General features: G+C 29.8%; 1 protein-coding gene across 2 annotated transcripts; it reads right to left on the reverse strand.

The window, feature by feature from the left end:
- Window positions 1–1,023: 1,023 nt before the first annotated feature.
- On the reverse strand, window positions 1,024–5,175 carry LOC109802722 (uncharacterized). 2 transcript variants are annotated; one of them, XM_083070553.1, is made up of 2 exons: window positions 2,121–5,175; window positions 1,024–1,408 (listed from the first exon to the last, which is right to left on the reverse strand). In XM_083070553.1, the coding sequence occupies exon 1, from the start codon at window positions 4,977–4,979 to the stop codon at window positions 2,442–2,444; it is 2,538 nt and encodes an 845-aa protein (XP_082926679.1). In that variant the 5' UTR covers window positions 4,980–5,175; the 3' UTR covers window positions 1,024–1,408; window positions 2,121–2,441. The 2 variants fall into 2 exon arrangements, with proteins under 2 accessions (XP_082926679.1, XP_082926680.1); XM_083070554.1 differs by having other exon boundaries at window positions 1,024–1,416.
- Between the last annotated feature and the right edge of the window lie 19,033 nt (window positions 5,176–24,208).

Below are 24,208 nucleotides of genomic sequence, written 5' to 3' on the forward strand. Positions count from 1 at the left end.
CATCTCAACAATGCTATAACAATAGTTACCTTCGTGAGAAAATAATGCTGTCTCTATATGTTTCTTTTGTTAGATTTTTGTATTTCTATTAAATTTGTAATGGATAAAGTGTATTGACTATTGAGTCTCATCTAGAAGTGTTATTTTAATTTCTGCTCTAGTTAATCTAGTGCTGTTGTAAGTCAATTCTTATTGCTTATTATCCCTACAGGATTTTGCTAACACATTTAGCTATACATTTGTGAAAGATGATCTTCCTTTTTCTGCGCTTATTTAGTGATTCACTTAACTTTATATTGATGCAAAGGCATCTGTAGTTTTAAAGGAATCCCTCGACTAGTGATGTTTTGATTCAGTAGTTGACATATGATTGAAAGTTTTGGAAATTCACCAGATTCCATTCTGATACTCCTTTCGTCTCATAGCAGATGTTGTGTTTGAAGAAGAAAATAAGTCTCAAAATAAGCGTCACTTTTTGGTATAGAATTAATTATCTATTTCTTATTTATATCTTTCATGATATTCGTCAAAAAAATAATTATTATGTTACATCATTTTAAGTAAAGAAGATTAATTATAAAATTAATTGTGTAAAACAACATTTATTATAAGATGAAAGGAGTATTTCTTTTGTTTCTCACCTCCTAAGTTATTGTGAATTGATATCATGGGTTGTTTAACATTTCTAGAGTCACAATGAGTTCAAGTTTCAAGACATGGGCTGTGAGATTTGCACTTGTAAATGAAGGAGAGACAACATTGGAGAGGTGATGAGGATGGTTTATTACGTTCTTATGTGAAACAGTATGGTCCAAGGGAATGGAACGTCGTGTCTCAGCGCATGAACACACCTCTTAACAGGGACGCAAAGTCGTGCTTGGAAAGGTGGAAGAACTACCTCAAGCCTGGCATCAAATGAACTCTAAGTATAGATCAACAATTTGTATACAATGCCATGTATATATTACTAGAACTTTGGTTACTTTTGAAACGTATAAAGAAGAAAAAACATATAGAAAGTAATGATATTTTAAATATTTGTAACATAAATTCTTATTATATATGGTGTTGTTTGTCCAAATGAACTATATTATAGATCAACAATTTGTATATCTGTATTTTTCTGTGAAGCAAAACAGGCCACACATATAACAGTAAAAAATCCAACATAACTCTTTCTAAGTATAAAAGTCTCACTCCAATTTTGCTTTAGGCATCCGTCAATGTTGGATTGACCCTTCAAATGGAGCATTTCTGCATAATGACACACTAGCACCACCTGCATCTGCATCAGCCTTGCTTCCTTCTTGGCTAGCTTTCCAGTTCTAGTACTGCTGTTGGCCTGAATTCCCTTTCTGTGACATCAAGTCTTTCATCCTCAACCGCTCCACCTTTCTATGGTTTCATCCTAAATCACTTAGACCAATATAAATATTTATGTTAATTAATTTTATTAAATTTATAAAATAAAATCATAATTTATTAATTTTACCCTTCTTGCTTAACATTAAATTTTCATGCAAAAAGTGAAGATATTACCCATATCAAAGATTATACATCAATACCAACAAAATGATAAATATCAATTGAATAAGGTTTAAGAATCAAGAAAAACCACATTCTCATACTCTTTGATAAGGACAAACAAAAAAAATAATTTAATACTTTCTAAAAATTATAAGATGCCTTATAAAATAAAATTTTAAACTATTCATCATAATAAATATCAGAAGAAGTAATTAGTATTTCTCCGACTAACAGTCTCAATGGATCATTTACAGCAGCTTGGATTGCATTAAAAAGGATCAAAGCTACGCCCATTCAGGTATTGATGGATAAATGCCTTTTCCCCCACCCCTCTTATTTTTTATAAAGAAACAAAAAGGCTTTATTCAAGTATCCAACCTCAAGGTCTCATAAAAAAAAATTGAGATGCTAAAACAGAATGATATAATATTATAGATCATGAACACATCATAGCATTCCATCCTAAACTACAAAATCGCAGTAAAGCTCCTATCCGTTGCCAGGACAATTAAATAGTGGGAAGGAAACAAGTTGACAATTATTCATCCTTGTCCAGTAAAAAGTTAAAATTAAGCACCAAACTGTCTTCCCACCTGCAGCAATTGGAAATTCCTGTTACCAAAATGGCAAAATGCTAAATTCTCTGCAGGATATCTGGCCATTGGAACTATTATGCTCTTGGCCAAAGAAAGTGTCTAACCGAAAGAACTCACTTCGGTTATATGAAAGAACTACGGTTTCCTTAATAGAAATCATGATGAAATTGCAAAGGAAATTTTGTCCATATTTCTAGATCCTTAGGACAAACAATGGAAGATGAGACCAATTTCAAACCATTCAATACTTTCTGCAAGACTCAGTTTGCAAAAAACTCATTAGTAGAATGTGTGCTGCCCAGAATCCTTTTGTGTGGATTAAGCACCAACTGGAGCGTATGATCTTTTCAACTTTCCATTTACAAGAATATCGTATGTAGTGTCATCAGGCACAAGACCTTTGTCAAGCATCTCGTCATGCAGTCTAAAAGCCTCTTGCAGATTCCCCTCCTTAAAATGTCCAGCAATTAAAGTGTTATAAAGAAGAACAGAAGGAGTTATATTATTCCCATCCATTTCCTTTAGAATCTTGCCCGCATTTTCTAGTTGTCCATTGTTACAGAGTCCATTTATCAAAACAGTGTACATGAACATATCAGGCACAATACCCCTGGAAAGCATATCTGAGTAAAGATCTATGGCAAAATTTAATTTCCCCTCTTTTAGAAGTCCACCAATCAGTGAGGTATATATTTGCAAGTCACATGGAATCTTATTATTTATCATCTCCTTGTACAAGTTGAGTGCTGCTTCCATATTATTCAAATTTCGGAAGCCACTAATCATGCTGTTATAAACAATTGTGTTTGGAGTCAAACCAATCTCCAAAAGCTCAGAGAATAATTTGCCTGCATTTTCCATGTCTTGCATTTTGCAGAAACCATCAATGAGAGCACTATATGCAGTAATATCCAGTTGCAAACCCTTCTTTTTCATATCATCATGCATTTTCAAAGCAAGATCAATCTTATTACTTTTGCAAAATCCATTAACCAAACAAGTATAGGTGACAACATTTGGTGAAATTCCACTTTCGCACATCTCTCTATATGCAGACTCTGCAAAATCAACTGCACCTTCCTTGACAAATCCATCTATGATGCTATTATAAGTCATAGATGTGGGAATAAAACCCTGCTTCATAAAAGTGTTCAACTTATCCTTTGTCTCAGACACCCGGCCATTTTTAGACAATCCATTTATAATGGTGTTAAATGTGTAGTCAGTAGGCACTATATCTGCAGCCACCATTTGATCAAACACACCAAATGCGTGCTCACAATCACCCTTTTTAAAAAAACCATCCATCAAAATAGTGTATGTAATGACATTCGGTTTTAAACCACCTTTAATAATACCATTCATGACATTTTGTGCATCTTCCATGCAACCCTGTTTGCAGTGACCAAGTATCATGTGGTTGTAAGAAACTAGTGAAGGTGTAATACCCTTACCAATCATGTTGTCCCACAAATTACAAGCCTCACTAACCTTGCCCAATTCACAGAGCCACAATAAAAGGATGTTATATGTAACAACACTAGCAATTCCATTTTCAACTGCCTCATCAAGCAATGCAAATGCATTTTCTAGCAAATTCTGCTTCCGGAATCCTTTCAACAGAAAATTTACAATAAACACAGTTGGATGAAGGCCCATGAGTTTCATTCTGGTGTAAAGCTCATTCGCTTTCTCCACATTCCCAATCTTAGAGCACCCTTCTATCAAAACCGAGAAAATAGCCACATTGGGAGCAACACCAGCCTCAACAACCTCATCAAACAACCGCAACGCACTACTCACATCCCCTTGCATACAATACCCTTCAACCAACCTTGCTGCAACAAAAACATTCACCGGCACACCACCAGTCACCATCTCATCCTTGAGCCTCAATGCCTCCGCAAAATTCCCCTGCCTAACACAAACACCAATCACAGCCCCATATGTACCCTCAGACGGCACCCACCCGAACTCCCTCATCTCCTTCAACAGCTCACACGCCAAAGTCACCTTCAACCCCTTACAAACAGCCTGGATAACAATACTATACGCGGCCGCATCAAGCTTCAACCCTCTACCCGCAGCCTCCCCAAAATACCTCTCAGCCTCCTTAAACCTCCCTTCCTTCAAACACGCACGCATTAAAACATGCACAGTATAGTGATCGCCATGAATTCCTCTCTCAACCATTTCATCATACACACGGCACGCATCATCCGCCATGTTTCTCTTAACCATTGCGGTCAAAAGAATGTTCACAATGGGAACCCAGGGGAGCACACTGTGCTCCAACATGGCTCTAAAACACTCAACAGCATCAGTGAACTTATTAGCTCTAACATAACTATTCAACAGGTAATTGAAAACCCTAGAATCAGATAATTCAAAACCGTACTTTCCCGCACACTCCACTAACATTTCCACCAGAACCTTCGTAGCAGGGGCTGAATCTCCAAAGACATAGCTATTGAGCAAATACTTGGCATCTCCGTGAGTGTTGGGGCAGGAGGCAAGGATCTGAAGCAACAAGCATAAAACATCAGCGGTTTTCACGAACCCTCGTTGTCTCTCTACGCCTTTGAAGAACCTCAACGCCGATGCGGGGTCCCCCTTGTGCCGCAAGAGGGTGTCCAAGACCTCATTTTGTGACGGAACGACCCAAGAGGGTTCGGGGGCGATTGTCTCGGGAAAATTGAAGCTTGAAGCGATTTTCCCGGGAAAATTGTCAGGGGCAGGGGTTGGTGGTGGTGGGTCGGTGGGAAGGACGAGGTTTGAGGAGCGTTGCCGGAAAGGGGGAAGAATCTTCGTGGGGATTGAGAAAAGGATGCTCCTCCTGGGAAACCTCGTCGGCATTGTTAGAGAGAATAGGGAAACAGAACAGCAACAACAACAACACAAGGTGTGGTGAATCCAAACTTAGAAAAGAACCGATTCTTTCACAGTTTCCGTTAACTTCGGCTAACAATTCTTCCACTGCTGCTTACTTGGAGTAGCATAAACCACGCAAAGTTTACTATCTGAAACTCTATGATTAATCTAGAAAAATGGGTAATTACTCTAGGGTTTATATTTATGATTTATGTATTAAAATGATTGTCGATGCATAATCTAAAGAACCAATAAGTATGTTTTGTTTAGATAAATAAATGGTACGTAGTAAGTAGGGAAAAAAAGAAAAAAAGAATTATAATAGATTAAGTTTTAGAGTGTCAATAATAAAAGAAGTAAAAGAGAAATAAAAGAGAAAAAAAATATGTTTTTCTATATTAGTTTGACAGAATAGAAAAATGAAAAAGAAAGAAAAATATGATTTTCTTATAAAGAATTTTTTGTTACATATACACATATTTTGAGACAATTTAAATATACTTCGTTGATTATTTTTTATTATAATTTAAACGTAGAGTTTTTATATAAATTTTTAATTCATAAATTTGGTGAAATTTTAATTTTTATCAAATAATAAAATTAAAAATATTTAAGAAATTGTACGTGAATTTTATCTTTTAATTTTGACATATAACCTTATTTTTTATGTCTTGTAGATTTATTTTTTTAAAACAATATTATTAAGACATTGTCAAATACCTCTTTTAGTAAGGATTCAACTACTGGTTTGTCAAGTGAAAGACTAATTCTATTATTCTTAACTTCGTTGACACCTCATATTTTTTTCTCTCAAAAGTAACAAAATAATAAAGGAATGTGAATTTTTGTCAAAATAGAAAAAGGTATTTACATTCAAAATCAGATTAATTTTTAAGCTTAGCATTTACTTTTATTTCACTAGTTTATGCTTTTTGAGCATTGTTATTCTTTCTTATTAAAAATAGGTTTAATATTGTTGTCCTCAACCTGTAGAGTTACAAAATAGTGAAGAGATGAATACTAGGGACGAAAATTATCATCTAGTGTACACTCTTCCACCACTTTAAAGTAACGACAAAAAAAAAATAAAGCAAAAGAGTCGTCATATTCAATTATTCATGTGCATCATAAACAAAAACTTCTATTTCATTGAGAATCTAGAAAAATCTAGGAACTAGGGAGTAGCTAGAGACATTAAAAACATAATTAATATATATAGTCAACTCTCTACTCTAAGTCAATGTTAAGTTTTTCTCATGTTCAAATTTCAAATATTCTTAGTAGAAAAGTTCAAAAATATTATTCAATAATCAAAATTTTCCTACATCAAAGCTCTATTTATAGACTCAAACAAGCTTTTGGCATGTCTCCATTGAGGTGGTTGCTAATTAAGGTCTTCAATTGCCTATTACATTAAAAAATAATTTATATTCTCATAAATTTATTTCTTATTAATTTAAATTATTAGGTGACAATCCAATTTCACCGTGTGAGTTTTTTTATATGCAATGTTGCATGATGGGCTCCAATTTAACAATATTGATTGGGAATGGAATTTGTGAGGTTTATCAAAATAAAATAAAAATTTCATGTAAAGAAGGCCAGAAATTAATTGATCCATGTAACCAACTCCATTTGGTCGTCTTCTTCTTGTCTAATTAAAAGTTGTATATTTAATTATATTCCTTAATATATTTTTGGACCATTTGACTTCTATATATAAGACACTGAATTTATAATACATTTTTTTCTTCTAAAAATCTGGAAATTTGTCTACTGGTAAAATATTATAACACTTACAACCAAACTGACAATTATGGTTTCATTATAGGTAGTTAGGCTAACAGCATCTTATTGAAGTTATTGATTCTTGAGCATGTTTATTCCCTCTTGCTAAATATTTTGCATGTGAAAAAATGAATGTGAAAAAATCTAGCGGCATCAAATTCCACTAGTGTAAAACGACATCTATCATGTTTAAGGTAAGATTTCATTCTTTATTCAATAATAAATAAATAAATAATCAAATAGTTTTAACGTAAAGATAAAATTGAAATTTTGCATGACCAAAAAAGATTGAAATATTTAAAAGTTGAATCTATTTGAGAAAAGAGAGAGTAATGAAAAAAATACATTTGAATTAAAATTATTATAACAAAATTCAAAAGTTATAATTTTACCATAATAATTAAGAAGATTTCAAGAATTGAATTAATCATCATGTCCATGGAGTTAAAGGATAAACTACTTGGTTGATTCACCTACTTTGATATGTTCTGTACATTAGGTGAATTCATTTCTTAAATTTCTGTATTGATTGTTTTTCTTAAGTAGGTTTCTTGGAAGGAAGAATCTTGTAGTGAGGTGCTACAAGTGAATGCTTCTTGGAGTGTAAGAAGTGATATTTTTAATAGTGTAGAAGTGTATTGCATGTGCTATTGTGATAGTAAACCTTCTAATATTAAAGATTAGTGGAAAATCTCAATTACATTAATTGGAGATTGAATGTCGATCATAAGTGGATGTAATTGAACCAATATAAATTGGTTATACATTTTTCTCTCTATCTATCCTTGACTTTACATTCTTGCAATTCTATTTCTATACTTGTTGCTATGTATTGTGAGGTATAAATAATGCATATAAAATTGAATGAATTCGGTCTTGCATTGAATTTGAACTTAGTATCCTATATACAATTGTAGATCAATACTTTTCTTTGAAAAGATTTAGAAAAGCTTTCAAAATCAAGAAAGTTGTGCAAGAAATTTTTAACCTACCAATTCACCCTCTCTTAGTTAGGCCATTTTTTCTAACAAAATTCATTTTGGTTATTCATGCACACATTTTCGAATTATTTGTTGATACTAATGCTTCCAAAGCATTTAATATTTCCCTTTTCATCATTAATTGCACACTTGTAGAGGATTTACCATCTTAAACGTCTCCTTTTCCTTTGATCAAGATGTCGCTGGTTGCTATCCCCAATCCCACATCTACTTCTCCATTGAACACCTAATCACCATAAATGGGATAATTGTTTTGATATCGCCAAGTCCTCCTCATCATCGTGTGGGCTTCCATACATAAAAGTTTCTCTTGAGTTTAAACACCTTCTCACCTTGCTTGGACATGTGTAGATCTTTGAGATACTAGATTCTTCCATGATTTTGACTTTTATGGTCTCTCCTTTCGAGCTGATGTTGAGAGACTTCAAGCCCATTTTAAAACCCTCTAAGCATACCAACACTTTAGCATATTCCACAAATTGCAATGAAGAAGGTTCATTTGCAAGTTTTACTACCTGCCCAACAAAAGCTAAAATTGTTGATAATTTTTTTTTTCAAGAGGTGAAGTGGTATCCCATAGCATTGAAGCCATGCTAATCACCTTTTAGGTGATACAGACGTATCCCACCTCTTAATGAAAAGAAACAAAGAGTTCTACCACTCATCTTCCAACAAGATTACATCTTCTACATTGATAGATTCTAGACCAGATAAAAGCACTAGGTCGTCTCTTAGATACAACACCTTAACAGAATGCATCTCGCTAGAGCAAATACTTCTTGAATCCCAAAGATCTTTGTTGGATCCCTCAAATTTCCCACCATACATCATTCAAACAATTCTAATTTTGATGATTTAATGTATAGTTGTACATGAAATTTGTTTACAATGGTTTTTTTCACTTCTGAATCCTTCCTACCTCAAACCCACTAACATTGAACAACTTGAGCATGGAACATGCCTTCCCTACATCTTCCATTTCTAGCTATAGGTGTAGAATGCCCACTTCTAACCACATTATGACCTTTCTCCTCCACTACCCTATTTCATCTTGGAAATCCTACTTCACCTTGTTTCTAGGTAATACAACACTTTGTTTCCCCCTTCTTAAACCTTGGTATATTAACATGGAACTTGATGCAACCAATCTCGATCCCATCATGTTGCCCTTCCAACTCCTTTAGATTATACACATTGCTAAACTTGATGAATCCAAAATGTTGTCCCTTGGAGTTCTTTCTATCAAAAATAAAGACTTCAAGGACTCTCCCCCAATAGATGAATACCTTTCTCATTGCTATAGTGTCATATCTATCTGGAAAATTTGAAAAAATGTAGGATGTAACCCCCTTAAACAATTGATATCCCTCCATCCATTGTGTCTCTTTCGCTCTTCTCACCCCTTGAGCGCACCTCTCACACCTTGTTCGTCCTACTCTCTTATAATCCTAAATCTTATTTTTATCTAGTTAGTCCACTAATTCATTAGTTATTAAATGAAATAAGTGTAAATAGAATTATTCTTAAAATAAGTTGATCTTTTATATATATATATATATATATATATATATATATATATATATATATAAGTGCGCGCACTTATATCATTGATCATTATATTATTTATTCCCTCCAGAAGGTAAAATATAAGAGCAAACCTGTATGATATTATGTTCTCAGAAAGGAAAATACAGTTAACACAACAGGAAATTGACTTCCTGGAGATGAAGTTCTCTCAAGAAACTTATCAACCTCAATCTCATATTGCTGAAGAGTTACTCAACTTTCTTGAAGAAAATCTATCTGTCAAACAAATTCAACAATTCCTTGGAATCATAAACTACATCAGAGATTTAGGTATGCAAAAAATATATTTAATGTTTGAAAAAAAATGTGACACGACGGCGCAGAGCCACACATGTATAAAAAAAAAAAAAAAAAATCCTACGAGTTCTTGCACCAATTTTGAAAGAAATAATTAACACATCCCGTAAAGGACTGTTGCGAGACATATTAGGGAAAAAAAAAAAAAAAAAGGTGTTATTGGAACCTGTTCCGTGACATATCATCTTGCAATCGGCTTAGAGACACGAAGTGTGCCATATATCTCTTTTTGGAACAACTTTAAATTTAATATAAACCAAAACAAATTGTGACATAAGTGTCGTTGAGTTAACTAATAGCACTCAGCATTAATCATCTCAAATGCATAAAATATTTTAAAACAGTTTCAAATTAAGAATAAATTTTCATGACAGTAATACATGAGTGAAAAAAAAACCCTTACTTTCATAAGTTATCCAAGATGACTAATCTATGCACTAACTTGTAACAAGATTCACTTTCGAATACTATTAAGGCCAAATATCTAAAGTATGCCTTTTGTTTTCTTTCTCCAAATTAAATATTTTTTCTTTATTTATTTATCTATATTAATTTTTACATAAAACAATTATAACTATTCGTTGCTAGTTATTTACTTTTAATATTTTCATTTTCACAAAAGTATAATTTAATTAAACAATTTTATATTGTATATATTGATAATAATTTCTTTTATATGTTTCTATTAAAAAAATTATTTATTTTCTTTTAAAATAACGTGAAGTGGTTAGATTTTTATAATGATTTATTTTTCTATACCTAGATTTATTCACACATATAAATGGTCAATATTTTAAGTTTATATAATAATTTTAAGATATATACGATTTTAATTTAAACACCTTAATTTATATTTCAATCATGTTTTAATCATAAATATTTTAGTTTTTAAAATGATTTATAGGTGTATGCTTAATTTCTATGTCTCACAATCTTTTTAATTTATGATACATGAATTCTTTATTTTGTAAAAACTAAATAAGTAAAAGGTGAGTAGTGATTTTTATTTTTAATATTTTGTGATATATATAATATTTGTATATTAATTATTTATTATGTTTTTAAATTTTAACTTACTTTTAATTGTTATTTATTTTTTTCTATTTTTAAAATGAGATAATAATATATTATATATGTTTATATAACAATGCATAAACACTTTAAAATTATATAAAATCTTATTAACATTTATATCCAAAATATAAAGAATTTATTAAACTTTAAGCACTTTGTAAAATAAGTTCTCATATAATATAAATTTATCAAAAAAATCTTAATTAAACTTTTTTCCAAGGATTCTTAATCATTTTGACATTTTCACGTACAAGAAATATTATATATAATGATATATAAAAAGAATTACTATAGATTATATATATATATATATAATTACATTGTTAATTTTAAATAAAATTCAACAATATATATTATGTATTATTATAATCTATACCTACATTTTTTTAATAATATATTAAAATATATTATATTTATAAAGTAGATAAAAATAATTTTAAATGATAAATATTATATATCACACTATGAAAATTTTTATTTATTTTTAATGCGTGGCTTCTTGGTTTTGACTTTTGATTTTATGTTTTAGCTAAATCATAAACCCTGAACTTAAACTTCATATCTAGAACGCTCCAGTAGTGTTTCTCAAATCAGCTTCAAACTCTAGTTCATAACAAAATCTTGGAGATATTGAAATATAAGTAAAAGTACATTTCCAAGACTTGAAAAGAAATATTCAAAAGTTAACACCTACTATGTGTATATATACAAGACGTATTAAGTAAAATTTTTCTAATTATAAAAAAAAAAGTTATAAACTCGAGTAATACAACCAATATTAAAAGCTTGTTAGTAATCACATAACAAACTTTGCATGATGCGTGTGACATTCACATCCCCTTGAGCCAATTAGCTTCCCTACAAGACAGTGTTGTGCGAGATGGGGTGCAAGTTGATGAGGTTTGTAATGTGGTGCAACTCGAGACCTACGAAACTAGCGTGATGGATGATCCCATTATTGAACAGCCTGAAGTGTTTTACGTTTATTAATTATGTGATACAAATAAGCCAAATTTGGTTTTTCTAGCTGAACCTTGGACTGAGTTTTGCAAAACATTTTGGTGTAAGCTTGGGTTAAAATTAGTTGTGAATTGTGATTAATGACAAACTGGGTCGTATTGGAAAGAGAAGGCACAAGTTAATTGGCATTCACAATGAGATCATAACACTAAGTTTTTTCACAAGTTGGTGCAGTATAGGAGGTCAGTTAAAAGAATAATTCATTAGCTTCGATCTAACAATGGTTTTATTGAATCGCATGATGACATTTGTAATGATGTGATTCAATATTTCTCAATTCTGTATGCTCAAGAAAATACCAGGGTTATGGTTATGAATAATCTGGTGTAGCAGGTGGTGCCATCTTTGGTTTCAAAATAGGATAATATTATGCTCACAAATGTTCCTACTTTAGAAGAGGTCAAGTCAGTGGTTTTTTCCATGCCTAGCCTAAGTGCCCCTGGTCCCGATGGGTTTGGTTGAAGTTTTTATCATGCTTATTGGGATATCATTGTTATTGATGTTCATTATGCTGTTTTACAATTTTTTAAACACATTTGGATTTTACTGGGTTTAAATTCTAATCATGTGGTCCTTATTTCAAAATCTTCTGGTGCTAATAAGATTGAGGATTTTCGACCTATTGCTTTAGTAAACTTTTCAGTTTAAAATAATTACTAAAGTTCTTGCGAACAAGCTTTCTAGGATTGCTCTGCGTATTATTTCTTGGCACCAAAAAGGATTTATTAAAGGTAGGCATATTACGGATTGTATTTTTATTACTTCTGAAGTTGCTAACATGTTGGATAAGAAAGTTTTTGGTGGTAATTTTGCTCAACTTTAACATTCTGAAGGCTTTTGATATTGGAACTTTTTCTTGTCTGTGTTGGAATGCATTTGGACTTTATAAGATCAAAAGCATTTGTGGTTGGATCAAAAGCATTCTGCTTTCTGTTAGACTATTCTTTTGTTTCAACGATGAGGCTATGGAATACATGGCTTGTAAAAAAGGGGGTGCGCCAAGGAGATCCATTATCACCTGTTATTTTGCTTGGCAGAAGATGTTTTGAGCAGGTGTTTGTTGTATCTGGTTGAGTACGAATTGCTTCTTCCAATGGCTAGTCCAAAGGGATTCAATATGTCATCTCATTCCTTTTATGCAGATGATATAATGATTTTTTTGTTGAGACACTAATAGCAATTTAGAGAACTTATTAGATTTATTTAAATGTTATGGGGACATTTCTGGTCAACATTTCCATCCCTCCAAGTGTCGTGTCTTTGGTGGATTTTTATCCTCGTCAAGAAGGTTAGTAATTTAGGAACGATTGGATTTTTCATCTCGTAGTTTGTCTATGGTATATTAGTTTGTCTTTGGTATTTTGTTAACCTAGTGATTCATAACTCCCTTCTTTATAATTTTCAATTTTACTCTTGGCCCAAGCTCATGTTAAAAAAGCTAGAGAATCATACTCAAAATTTCATATGGTCTGGTAATCCAGTTGTGAGGAAATATGTCACTGTGGCATGGAAAAAAAATTTGCTTGCCTCTAGGACAAGGTTGTCTTGGGCTAAGATCAATTCGTAACTATGCAGCCTCTCTTATACAGTCTTGGGGTTTCTTTTATTTTGAGGATGATTGGACTAAGCTTATCGGAGCTTGATTTTTGCGTAATGGTTGCCCTATGGTTAGCTACAAGTCTTCATCAATTTTGACTTCGATTCGAGATCATTGGTGTAATATTAAAGAAAACACCAAATGGGTATTAGGTAATGGGCACAAGATTAATTTTTGGCTTGATGATAGATGGTGTATGAAGGATTCATTAGCTAATCCTATTAATATTCTTGATGCTCAACAAGTGCAACTTACCGTTACTATTGCAGATGTAGTGGTGAATGAGCACTGGTGTCTACCACCTAGTCTGCTAGCTCTTCTTCCAGATCTTAAGGACAAGATGGATACACTTTGCACTCCTTTGGACTTACATGAAGATCATCTTGTTTGGAAACACTCTAATAATGGTGTCTTTGGTTTTAAGGAGGCATATAAATTTATACAACCAAAGCTACAACATCAACATTGGGCATCTATTATATGGTTGAAAGCTATTTCTCCATCTCGATCTTGTCTTGTTTGGCGATTGATACATAATAAAGTACTTACAAATGATAATTCAAGGATGAGAGGTATTATAGTGGTGTATGTATATGTGTAGTATATGTGGGTCTATTGATGAGTTTTCTAGTCACTTATTCTTAAACTATTCTTTTGTTATCTCAATTTGGTCTTGGCTGTAAAATAGTATTAACCGCTCCTTAGATTTTGCTAGTTTTTATTGTGAATTTTGGTCTTGCTTCCCTACTTTGTTTGTACTTTTTAAGTTATATTTTATTGAGCATGTTACAAATGATTGATAATCCTTAAAGTATTAATGTTGTTATGATGTCTTAATTCTACAGTGATGTCTTTGCATGTCTCATCTTTATTTAAAAAACATAACAACTTAAAAAATTAATTTCATTTTTCTTTTAATCTTGAGCATTAAAATATAATTTAATAATTTATTTTATAGTTTTCAATTTCTACAACAAAAATTATGTGAATATAAGAATCGCGACAAGAACTCAAATTTTTTTTGGGGATGTTTTCATTTTATTTGTTGTAATGATACACACTTCATACTAGAGTTGACTCCAATGAAAGGCAAGTGGTGGAGGCGACCACCTAGGCCCTATAGTTAGGAATAATATTTTAAAATTTGAATCGATAATTTGATTTAATGGGTCATATTTATAAACTGGTAGATTAGTAATTAAATTACATGAACTAGTATAAATAAAATAATTCCATATAGTATACATATTATATTTGTCTAATATATATATATATATATATATATATATATATATGAGGAAGGTTATAATAACATCGTTGTAATTTTTATTAAGTATTACATTGTTCAATAAATTTATATTAAATGTGAATTTTGTAAATATAACTGTTAGATTGAAAGTTCTTTACTCTTAAATTATATATACAAAATTTTATATTAATTCAAGATGACATAATATATACATTTTAAAATATACTAAAATATGAACATTTTGATTACCTTCAAGTTGTTGTTCAATTTTAACAAAATTTCCTATAGACATATAAAGTGATATGAACTTTCAATCTAACGGTTGGATTTACAAAATTCACATTTAAAATAAAATTATTGAGCGGTATAATACTTAGTAAAAGTTACGCCGGTGTTATTATAACCTTCCTATATATATATATAATCAAAAGTTCACATGGTTCTATTGTTAAGTAAATTCTATACACACTTATCTTTAGATTGATACTTGTTGGTAACTATTTGCTTTCATTTTACTAATAGTTTAAGTAAATGCACCACCAATCATTACACATAGGAGTCTCAAGAATAGGGGTGAACATGGATCGGGTTGGGAGGCTTATCCTTATCCAAACTTGACTTGATTTTTTGTCCAGACAATTTTTTAAAATTCAAATTTGGTCCAATCAAGACCCGAAAATATAGGGATAAGATCGGTGTAACACCCCAGATTTCATAATTTATAATAAATAGTATTTTAAAAGTTATTTTAATATTTGATGTATTTATTTGAGAGTTTTGAATATAATTTAACCTATTATATAAATTATATTTTATGCACGATACATGATTTTATGATTATTATTATGATTACTATTATGAAGGTAATTTTATGAAATGTATTTTATTTAATGATGCTTATGTTATTTGATTAAAAGGGAAGAGTTGTATTTTAATTATAATTATGTTTATTTTAAGGGAAGGGAGGAGTAGTAGTCTTTCGCTAATTTCTATTATTAATTATATTAAATGAGGAGAGGGGTTAAGGAAGTTATCAGGAGTTAAGTTATTTTTATGTAACCACTCTCCTGACTTCATTCCTTCTTACGCTTTTGAAGAACAAGAGGAACTTGAAGAACAGAACCGATCAGATTCTGCTTGTGCATCTTCATCTACTCATCAAGGTAAGGGGGGAGTGAGAAACCTTAATCGGGGGTGTGAGAATAATTGTTGGGTAGTCAAATTGGCCCTCAATCCCTTGCCTATTGTATGTATATAAGAACAGACACCTTATAAAATTTTTTTGTTTTTCTTTCTAAGTGTTCTGTTGCATTCCTTGTGTGATTTTGAGTGTGGGTATGTGTTTAATTTCAATAATAGATATGTTTGGTCGTGGGATTGGCCTTAACCCCCTGCCCGATGCATGCTCTTAGAAAGAGACACTTTTTTGAATATTTTCTATTTTCGTGTTTCAGCTTTCTGTTGTATTCCTTGATAGTTGTTGAATGTGATTATGCAATTAATTTCAAAAATAGACATGTTTTGATATGGATTAGAGTGTTCTATGGGTTCTTACGAGAAATCCTATGAGAAACAAGCAAATTTTGAATATTTTCTTTTTTGACTTTTGAGTTTTCTATTGTGTTCCTTGATGTTTGCAGAGTGTGAATATGTGTTAAATTTTGAAAACAAATAAGTTTTAATATGAATTAAGGTGCTTTGTGGGTTCCTATGGGAAATCCTATGAGGACAGATAATTTCGAAAACAGATAAGTTTTAAGCTATGTTTGAAGATGTTAATGGTGTGAGAACTGTCTTATTATGGTGTTGATGCAAGTGGTGTATTTTTATGAGCATGATGAGGATGAGAATCTCTTATATGTGACCTTGTGACTATGAGTATGATAATGTGATATGAGAAAAAGTGACATGATGAGATATGACAAGTGAAATGTTGGGTTCATGAACATGTGAATGTGTGACGTGCATCATATGCATCTATGTGTCTAGGTACGATGTGGAGTACATCGTTAGGAAAGACCCTCCTTGCATAACAGCTTGGGGGAGTCTTAGGGAATAATACGGTTTGAATGTCTCGATTCCGCCTGTTTGTGAGCACGAGATGTAACTTGCGCAACTTCGCTATCCCGACCAAACCTTAGTAGTACATCCTTCTAGTTGAGAGTGTATGAGTAGCTCCCTACATATACTCCTAGACTACCTCAGGTGTGTTATTTAGGCAGCACACCAGTGATATGTGATATGTGACTGATACCACATGCATGCATTTATGAGTCAAGTCCATGACATTATTACATGATGAATGACTGTGTATGTATTACTATTGTATGTGTAACTTGAATTTGCACTTGGTTAATGTGTAGCTATGACTGCACTTATTATGATTTGTTTGTGTGTTGCCTGACTATTATTTTTACACTTGAATCCGAGTGAGATGTTTCTGACTCCCATGCTTGCTCTATGTGTGTCTTATTATGTTGTAGGTGATCATCAGCATGAGAATGTTGGTGATGAGACTTAAACCTTATTATTGGTTGTGCTCTATAGGACATGTGACATCGAGCTTAGTTAGGATTAGTTTTAGGAAATCATTGTCTTTTGTCCATTTTGGAAAACTTGACTTTAATTTTTTATAATTCTGCATTTGAGATTTGGCTTATGAATTATGAATGTGAACCTTTTACTCCTTTGTTATTTGAAACAACTATTTGAACTATGAAAATTTTCATTTATTTAGAATATTATGTGTTATATTTATTGTATATTTGTATTAAGATAGAGGGTATCACAATCGAATTGATTCGACTTTGTTACACTATTAATTTTAACATTATGTATAAAATTATAAAATAAAATAATTACAAACCTTAAACTAAGATATAATTTACCAAATATATAATTTAAAATAAATAATTATATTATAAATATAATATCATGTTAGATAATGTATTACCAAATTTTTAGTATTAATGCACAGTAATTAAAAAATATTTTATAAGAAAATATTATATGTCAAATCAAATTGAACGACTTGAAACGTAACTTAAACATATCCTTAAAATATATCGAGTTTAATTTCAAAACCTAAACTCATTCAAACAATCTCGGACAAGGCCAAATTAGTGAGTTGAGTTACGTCATGCTCATTCCTACTTGAAGACATTCACCAATGTATAATTGATCCCATGCATTATTTGTTTGATTAGATTTTGAAGAGAAAGAAGCGAGATAATATTTTTTGTTGTTTGGAAAAAGTGATATATAAGTGGGAGAAGAGAAAAAAAAAATTAGTGGGGCCCATGTTAAAAAATACTATGCCCACTGATTAAGAGATTTGTGGAGAAAATATGTAGAACACATCAAATTAAGTGAAATGATAAGTTTATCCTTTTATTTTATATTGTATAAATGTAATACTAGATATAAAAAAAAAAATTATTGAACAAACATAAACTTTATTTCTCTTCTACTTATTTTATTTTATTTTTCCTAATCCAATCAATGTACTTATTTTATACACATTATATCTTCTCTTCTACTTATTTATATCATATTTCTTTCTTCTCAAAATATTTCATTAATCAAACAAAGTATAATTGTTTGGAACCATTTATTTGACTAGGTCATATTCAAATCGATTCAACTTATTGAATTTTAAAACCATAATTAAGAAGAACCCAAAAAGTTTATATATTATTTTAATTTATTTAAATATATTGAAATTATTATCTCCTATTATATCTGTTTTTTTAATTTCTAAATAAAAATATAATATGTTATTATAAACTTTATTAGTTATTACTTTTTTAAATGTATTTTATTTATAAATTCATATTAAATAAATTTCTTGGCCAACTTAACTTGGCTCATTTATGAGTGAGCTCAAAAAAATCAAATACAACCCGGTCCACCACGTGTTGGTGGGTTAAACGGGTTGGTTCACCTTAAAAAAATATAATTTTTTTTCATCTTCTTTTTTTTTCTTAATATACAATTAAAGTCCAAAAAGCTCAAACCTATTTTAAAAATATAAGATTTTTAATTAAGACATCCATAAATGAATCATTCAACATAAACATTAAATGATAATTTTAAATACAATCAAACCAAATCTAAATAATCTCAAATAGAAAATATAATCCAAAATCATCTTAAACTTCAAATACAATCCAAAATCATAAAAATTATAAATCATAATCCAACATTAAATCATTGTTGTCTCATGTTGGGCTGCACCATGACCCAATAATTATTGTATTTTTTTTAATCATGGGTTAGTGAGCTAGTCGGCTCACCACAGGTTCAACCCGGATAAACTGGGTTGTTAGTGAGCCGGGTTCAAAATTGGCCTGTATTAAAATTTTTAATTTTTTCAACTCAACCCAGGTCGAACTCGTAGTGGAACGGGTTGACTCTTCGAGTCGAGCCCACTTTGACAGCTTTACTAAAACTCAAATTTTAAAGAATTTTCTCTTATTCTATAAATTAAAATCTCTAACTTAGATAATGAAGCTCTCACATCATCACTTTCTTAAATAGTGATTTTCAATATATTCTTCTTCTTTTTTTTTGGGTGGTGTGTGATTTTCTTTGCCATATTACAATATAAATTATTTGTTATACATCTAAAATATAAGTTATATATTTAAAATATTTATTTAAATTTTAAAATTAATATAATTTAGAATTTTATAAATACTTATTTATTATGAAATATTTATAATTATATATGAAAAATATTTATTTTATAAAATGTACAGATAATTAAGACTAGAAGTTAGTATATTAATAAAGAATAAAAACATATATAACATATCTTTATTTTAAAATAGAAAGACTTAAAATTACATATTGATAAAAATAAAGAGATTAAAAATATAATATATATTCTTATTTTAATTATACAAATAAGTGTTAGTTGTATGAGATAAAGATAATCAACAAAATTCGATATAATCGATAAATAATTAGATTTTTAAAATATTAATAAGATAGATAATCGATTCATGAAGAAATAGTAATGAATATGGTTGGATTATGTTTAGAAAAATAAACTATAGTTTATTGAGAGAAAAGATAAAGGTAGCGAATCTAGTGTTAGTCTGAGATAGATAAGGCTCATTAGGTGAGAAGCTAGTCAACTACTTTTTCGGTGACAATGGAAAGAGATTCTCTGTACACAACAAGCGGTACGACTTCACTCTAGGCCCACCATCCAACTTTTTCACGCCCCAAATTTCCAATTTCATATTATTCCACCATATTTTAATAATCATTTAAATATATTTTTTATTTTTTAAATTTAGGGTTTATTTATTTTTATATTTTAAATTTAAAATTATTTATTTTAGTCTTTAATTTTTTAAAATTTTATTTTAGTTTCTTAGATCATGAGTTATATATCTAAAAAATGGTAGATGAAACATTTATGTCGTATCAATTGAGTTTAATGTGATATTTTTATTAATAGAGATATATAGGTAGATTTTATGTAATAATATTTGATATATTCTCTAACAATATTTGAATATAAGAATTAACACAAGATTTTTTTTAAAATTATAAGGATTAAAAATATCATTTTTAAATTTGAGAGACTAAAAATAAATTTACCTTACGAAAGTATTTGGTACGCAAAATATTTTTATTTTCCCGATAATCTTTAATTGGAGATCTTGATTTCTCACATTTGATAATTATTTAAAAAAATACTTTTAGGAATATAATTTTTTGAAAATCATTTTTATCTTACTTTCCCACAAAAATATTCACATGAGGTATAGCTTTTTCGAGTTAGAGAAAAAGTTTCATATTTATGAAAGAAAAAAAACCATAGTATTTAGTTTTAAAACAGAAAATCTCTTTCTCTTTCTCTCACTTTTCCATTTCTCTTTCTCTCTCGCTCTTCCTCTCTTCTTATATTTCTCTTTGTCCCTTTCTCTCTATCTCTCACTCTCACTCCCCATCTTTTCCTTTCTCTCTCTCTCTCTCTCTCTCTCTCTCTCTCTCTCTCATATCTCTATTTTTTTCTCTCTCTCCCTCTCCTTCTTGTATTTCATCATTGTCAATTTTAATAATATTATTAAAATCTATTTTTTCTATAATTTAATAGTATTTATTAACACTTATTTATTTATTTGAATAAAATAAAATAATATATTTTTATCCTTCTTAATTATTATGTAATATTTTTCTTTGTTTATTTTATTTGTTGAATTTTGTATTTAAATAGTTTTAACTATAAATTTTCAACTTTTAAAATAGTTTAAAGTCATATATTTTTTATAAGATTTGAGTAAAAAAAACTATATATAATGAGTTTATTTTCATAAAGAATTTTTTTTGTAAAAAGTATTTACATATCCAAAAATATATTATTGTCATCGAACATAAAAATCTATAATTCTTGATAATTTTGTATGAATATTCTCAGCTTATGAGTAACTAAACAGATTTTAATTATTATCAGGAATCATGATTTTTAAATATGAAAAAACTTTTCATCTACCAAACACTTCTTAAATTTGAGTGACTAAAAACACATTTAAGTCTATTTTAAGATAAAGATATTTTAGAAATTAGACTTAAATATATTGTAAAAGTCAAAATTTTAATTTAGTCTCTTTATTTTTTAATTTGATCTGATTATTTTAGTTATATAATTTTATTTCAGTCAATAATTTTGAATTTAATATTTTATAAAATAATTACGTGACATTTTTTTTAATTATATTTATGTACTAACATTTTACTTCATTGACAATTTGACACGTTAACTCATTCAAATTAGCATAATGCTTGATCACACTATATGTCAATTATTATTATTTTTTTTACGAAAATTGTGCTAAAATTAAAATTTATGACTGCAAACTGCTATAATTTTCCACTACCAAGTTCATTGTCTTGTAAATATTTAATTAAAATCTAAATATCAAGTTAAGAAATAAGCTAAAATTATACAATTAAAATAGTACGTAGAAAATTAATTTCACAAAAATTTAAAACAATAAGGAGACCAAATTTGAATTCTGACCCGGATACCAAAAGTTCAATTAATTAAGATTAATGAGAAGATTGGACTACGGTTCAAGGTAATGTTCTTGCATCCTTTTTATGTGCTACACAATTTTATTATCTTGTAACACAAGTATTAACTTAACAAAAGTTCAATAATGATTTGTTTTTAAATAAACACTATTATACATATGAATTGTTATAAATTATAGGGTAGTCGATCAATACATACCTAAAAATTTGTCTCCAAACATAAGAAGATATTGCACTCCATTTCCTTAAGAATATATACGAAAGTCTTTTCTCCCCAAGGCCATGTCAAGAGATTAAATGGAGAATATATAGTATAGAGAACTTCTAAAGTGTGGTTATGAGTATGAATACGAATATATGTTGGGTCCATTAGATCCACCCAAATAGTAGTCCTAATTAAAGAAACAAAAGGTTCTTCATATTGCCTTCAATATTCTGTGTCCATATATGATTGGAGACTGAAGATGCAACGTTGTTTTGTGGTATACTTTTTGGATTTCTTTTTCTCTCTTCTTTTTGCCATTTTCCATGGATGATGTGCTTGTAGAGCAAAAAAAGAGTAAGTTATTAAAAGCAATGATATATAACTAACACTTGTTTTGAAAATCAATACCATTTTTTTTATATTATATGTATTTAAATAAGCAATATCATATAATTGATAAGAAAATAGTTTATGCATCAACCTCATGAATAGAAAGCTAGAGATTCACCAAAGATTTACGCTACAATAGGTCCATGAGACTCATCCTCATGGATATGTGCAACTCATGACCCATTTCTTGTCTTTTTGACAAGTGTTAGAAACATTTTAGTACATAAACACATATTCTATTTATTGTGGTACTCTTTCTTTTAAAATACCACACATTCACAACGAGTTTCAATATATTGATTTTCTTTTAAAGTTCACGATTGTTGATTTTCTCAGGATCAAATGTTGATAATGGTCCTACCCAGTTCATATATTGATTGCTTCCAATAAAGGATACATGTAATTAAAAGAAAAGTGTTGATAGCTTTTGTTTCGTTAATGAGTCACATTAATTGTGGGTTTAGGAGTTTCACTTCCTTTGAGTTTAGAGTAACAGATATTCTGTTGGGGTAGCATGTTCCCTTTGTGATTTGTAAGTGAGAATAATCGTGTAAGGAGCTTTGCTCATAATAATATCTTGGGTTTCCTTTTGCAAAACATTGTTTGGCTGAGATATATTCAAAGTTAATCTTCATATTTAATTTAAATATTCTTATCTCACTCTTCCTCATTTTTCATACCATACTCGAGGTTAAACTTTGGAGATCACGTCATTGAATAAGGAATTTATAACGATTATATATATATATATATTTAGATTATGTTATCATATTAACCAAAGTAATTTCGTCAACAGCAGTATATATTATATAGTGAGTAGATTGAAGAAATTGTTAAGGATTCAAAATATAAGTATTAAACTAATATAAATAAGTATGATAAATATTAATAATTAAGTTTGTGTGTTCAATGTTAATTTTAGAGGTCAAATAAAACAAAATTATCTTCCTAGAACAACCCGGTGTTAAAAGCATTATTGAGTAATGGAATAAAACTCAACCTAGAGTTACGTAACCAATTAAGTGAGTAGGTCAATTTTATTGAGAATTGGTGATTCGATGAATTCTTGTTGAATTGAATTGGACATGTCATATTAAAACATCTTGGAAAAATGTCTTTTGGTGACAGTACTAGTAGAGGACATTGTTCATATGAAGACGTTATGAGAAGCCTTTATTCTTTGGTTGACTCCAAGACGCGTCTCCACCACTAGTTGGTAGGTAACGTAGCAAATCATCCACTATGTGTTTGTGTTTTTGAATTTACATATCTAGGACATTGCTAAACAAAGCAAATCTTAGTAGAGGAACAAGCTAGAACAGGAATAACTTTGCAAAGGTATTTGAAAGCTTGGAAAAGAGGAACAAGAAGAGTGCAAGAGTGGGAGAATATAGTCACAACAGAACAGAAATCAGTGTCACTAGCTGAGGGCCATGACATGTTGGCTAGACCTAAAGCAATCAAGTTAAATCAATTTTCTTGTCAAACAACACCTTTTTTATTTTTATTTTTATATATAAGTATAATATTGATACAAAATATATACTAACCAAAAGTAGTGATTAATATCTATAAAAGATTATAAGTTTATATCAGGTAAATATTTCCTCCAAACACTTGTGTCTGAATATAAACAAAAAAAAAATTAATTCATGGTAATTAAAAAAACGTTGTTTACATAATTTCATTTTTTTAAGGTTTGTTTGGATAAATTTCTCTAAAAACACTTATATGAGAGCAAAATAAGAAGAAAAAATGAAATAAACTTCAATATAAATTAAAATTAACTTATACATAAATTAATTTGTAGAAAAAAAAATTTTATTAGTTTTTTTGAAATTTTATTATTAAATTATGCATAAGCTGATTTTAATTTATAGAGAAGTTTATTTTAATTTTTCTTCTTATTTCTCTTTTAGAAGTGCTTCAGCAAAAACCTATCAAATAGACTCCTAA

Source organism: Cajanus cajan, chromosome 3 (genome assembly GCF_000230855.2).
Source record: "Cajanus cajan strain Asha chromosome 3, NIPB_CcT2T_4, whole genome shotgun sequence".
Taxonomy (NCBI): Eukaryota; Viridiplantae; Streptophyta; class Magnoliopsida; order Fabales; family Fabaceae; genus Cajanus; species Cajanus cajan.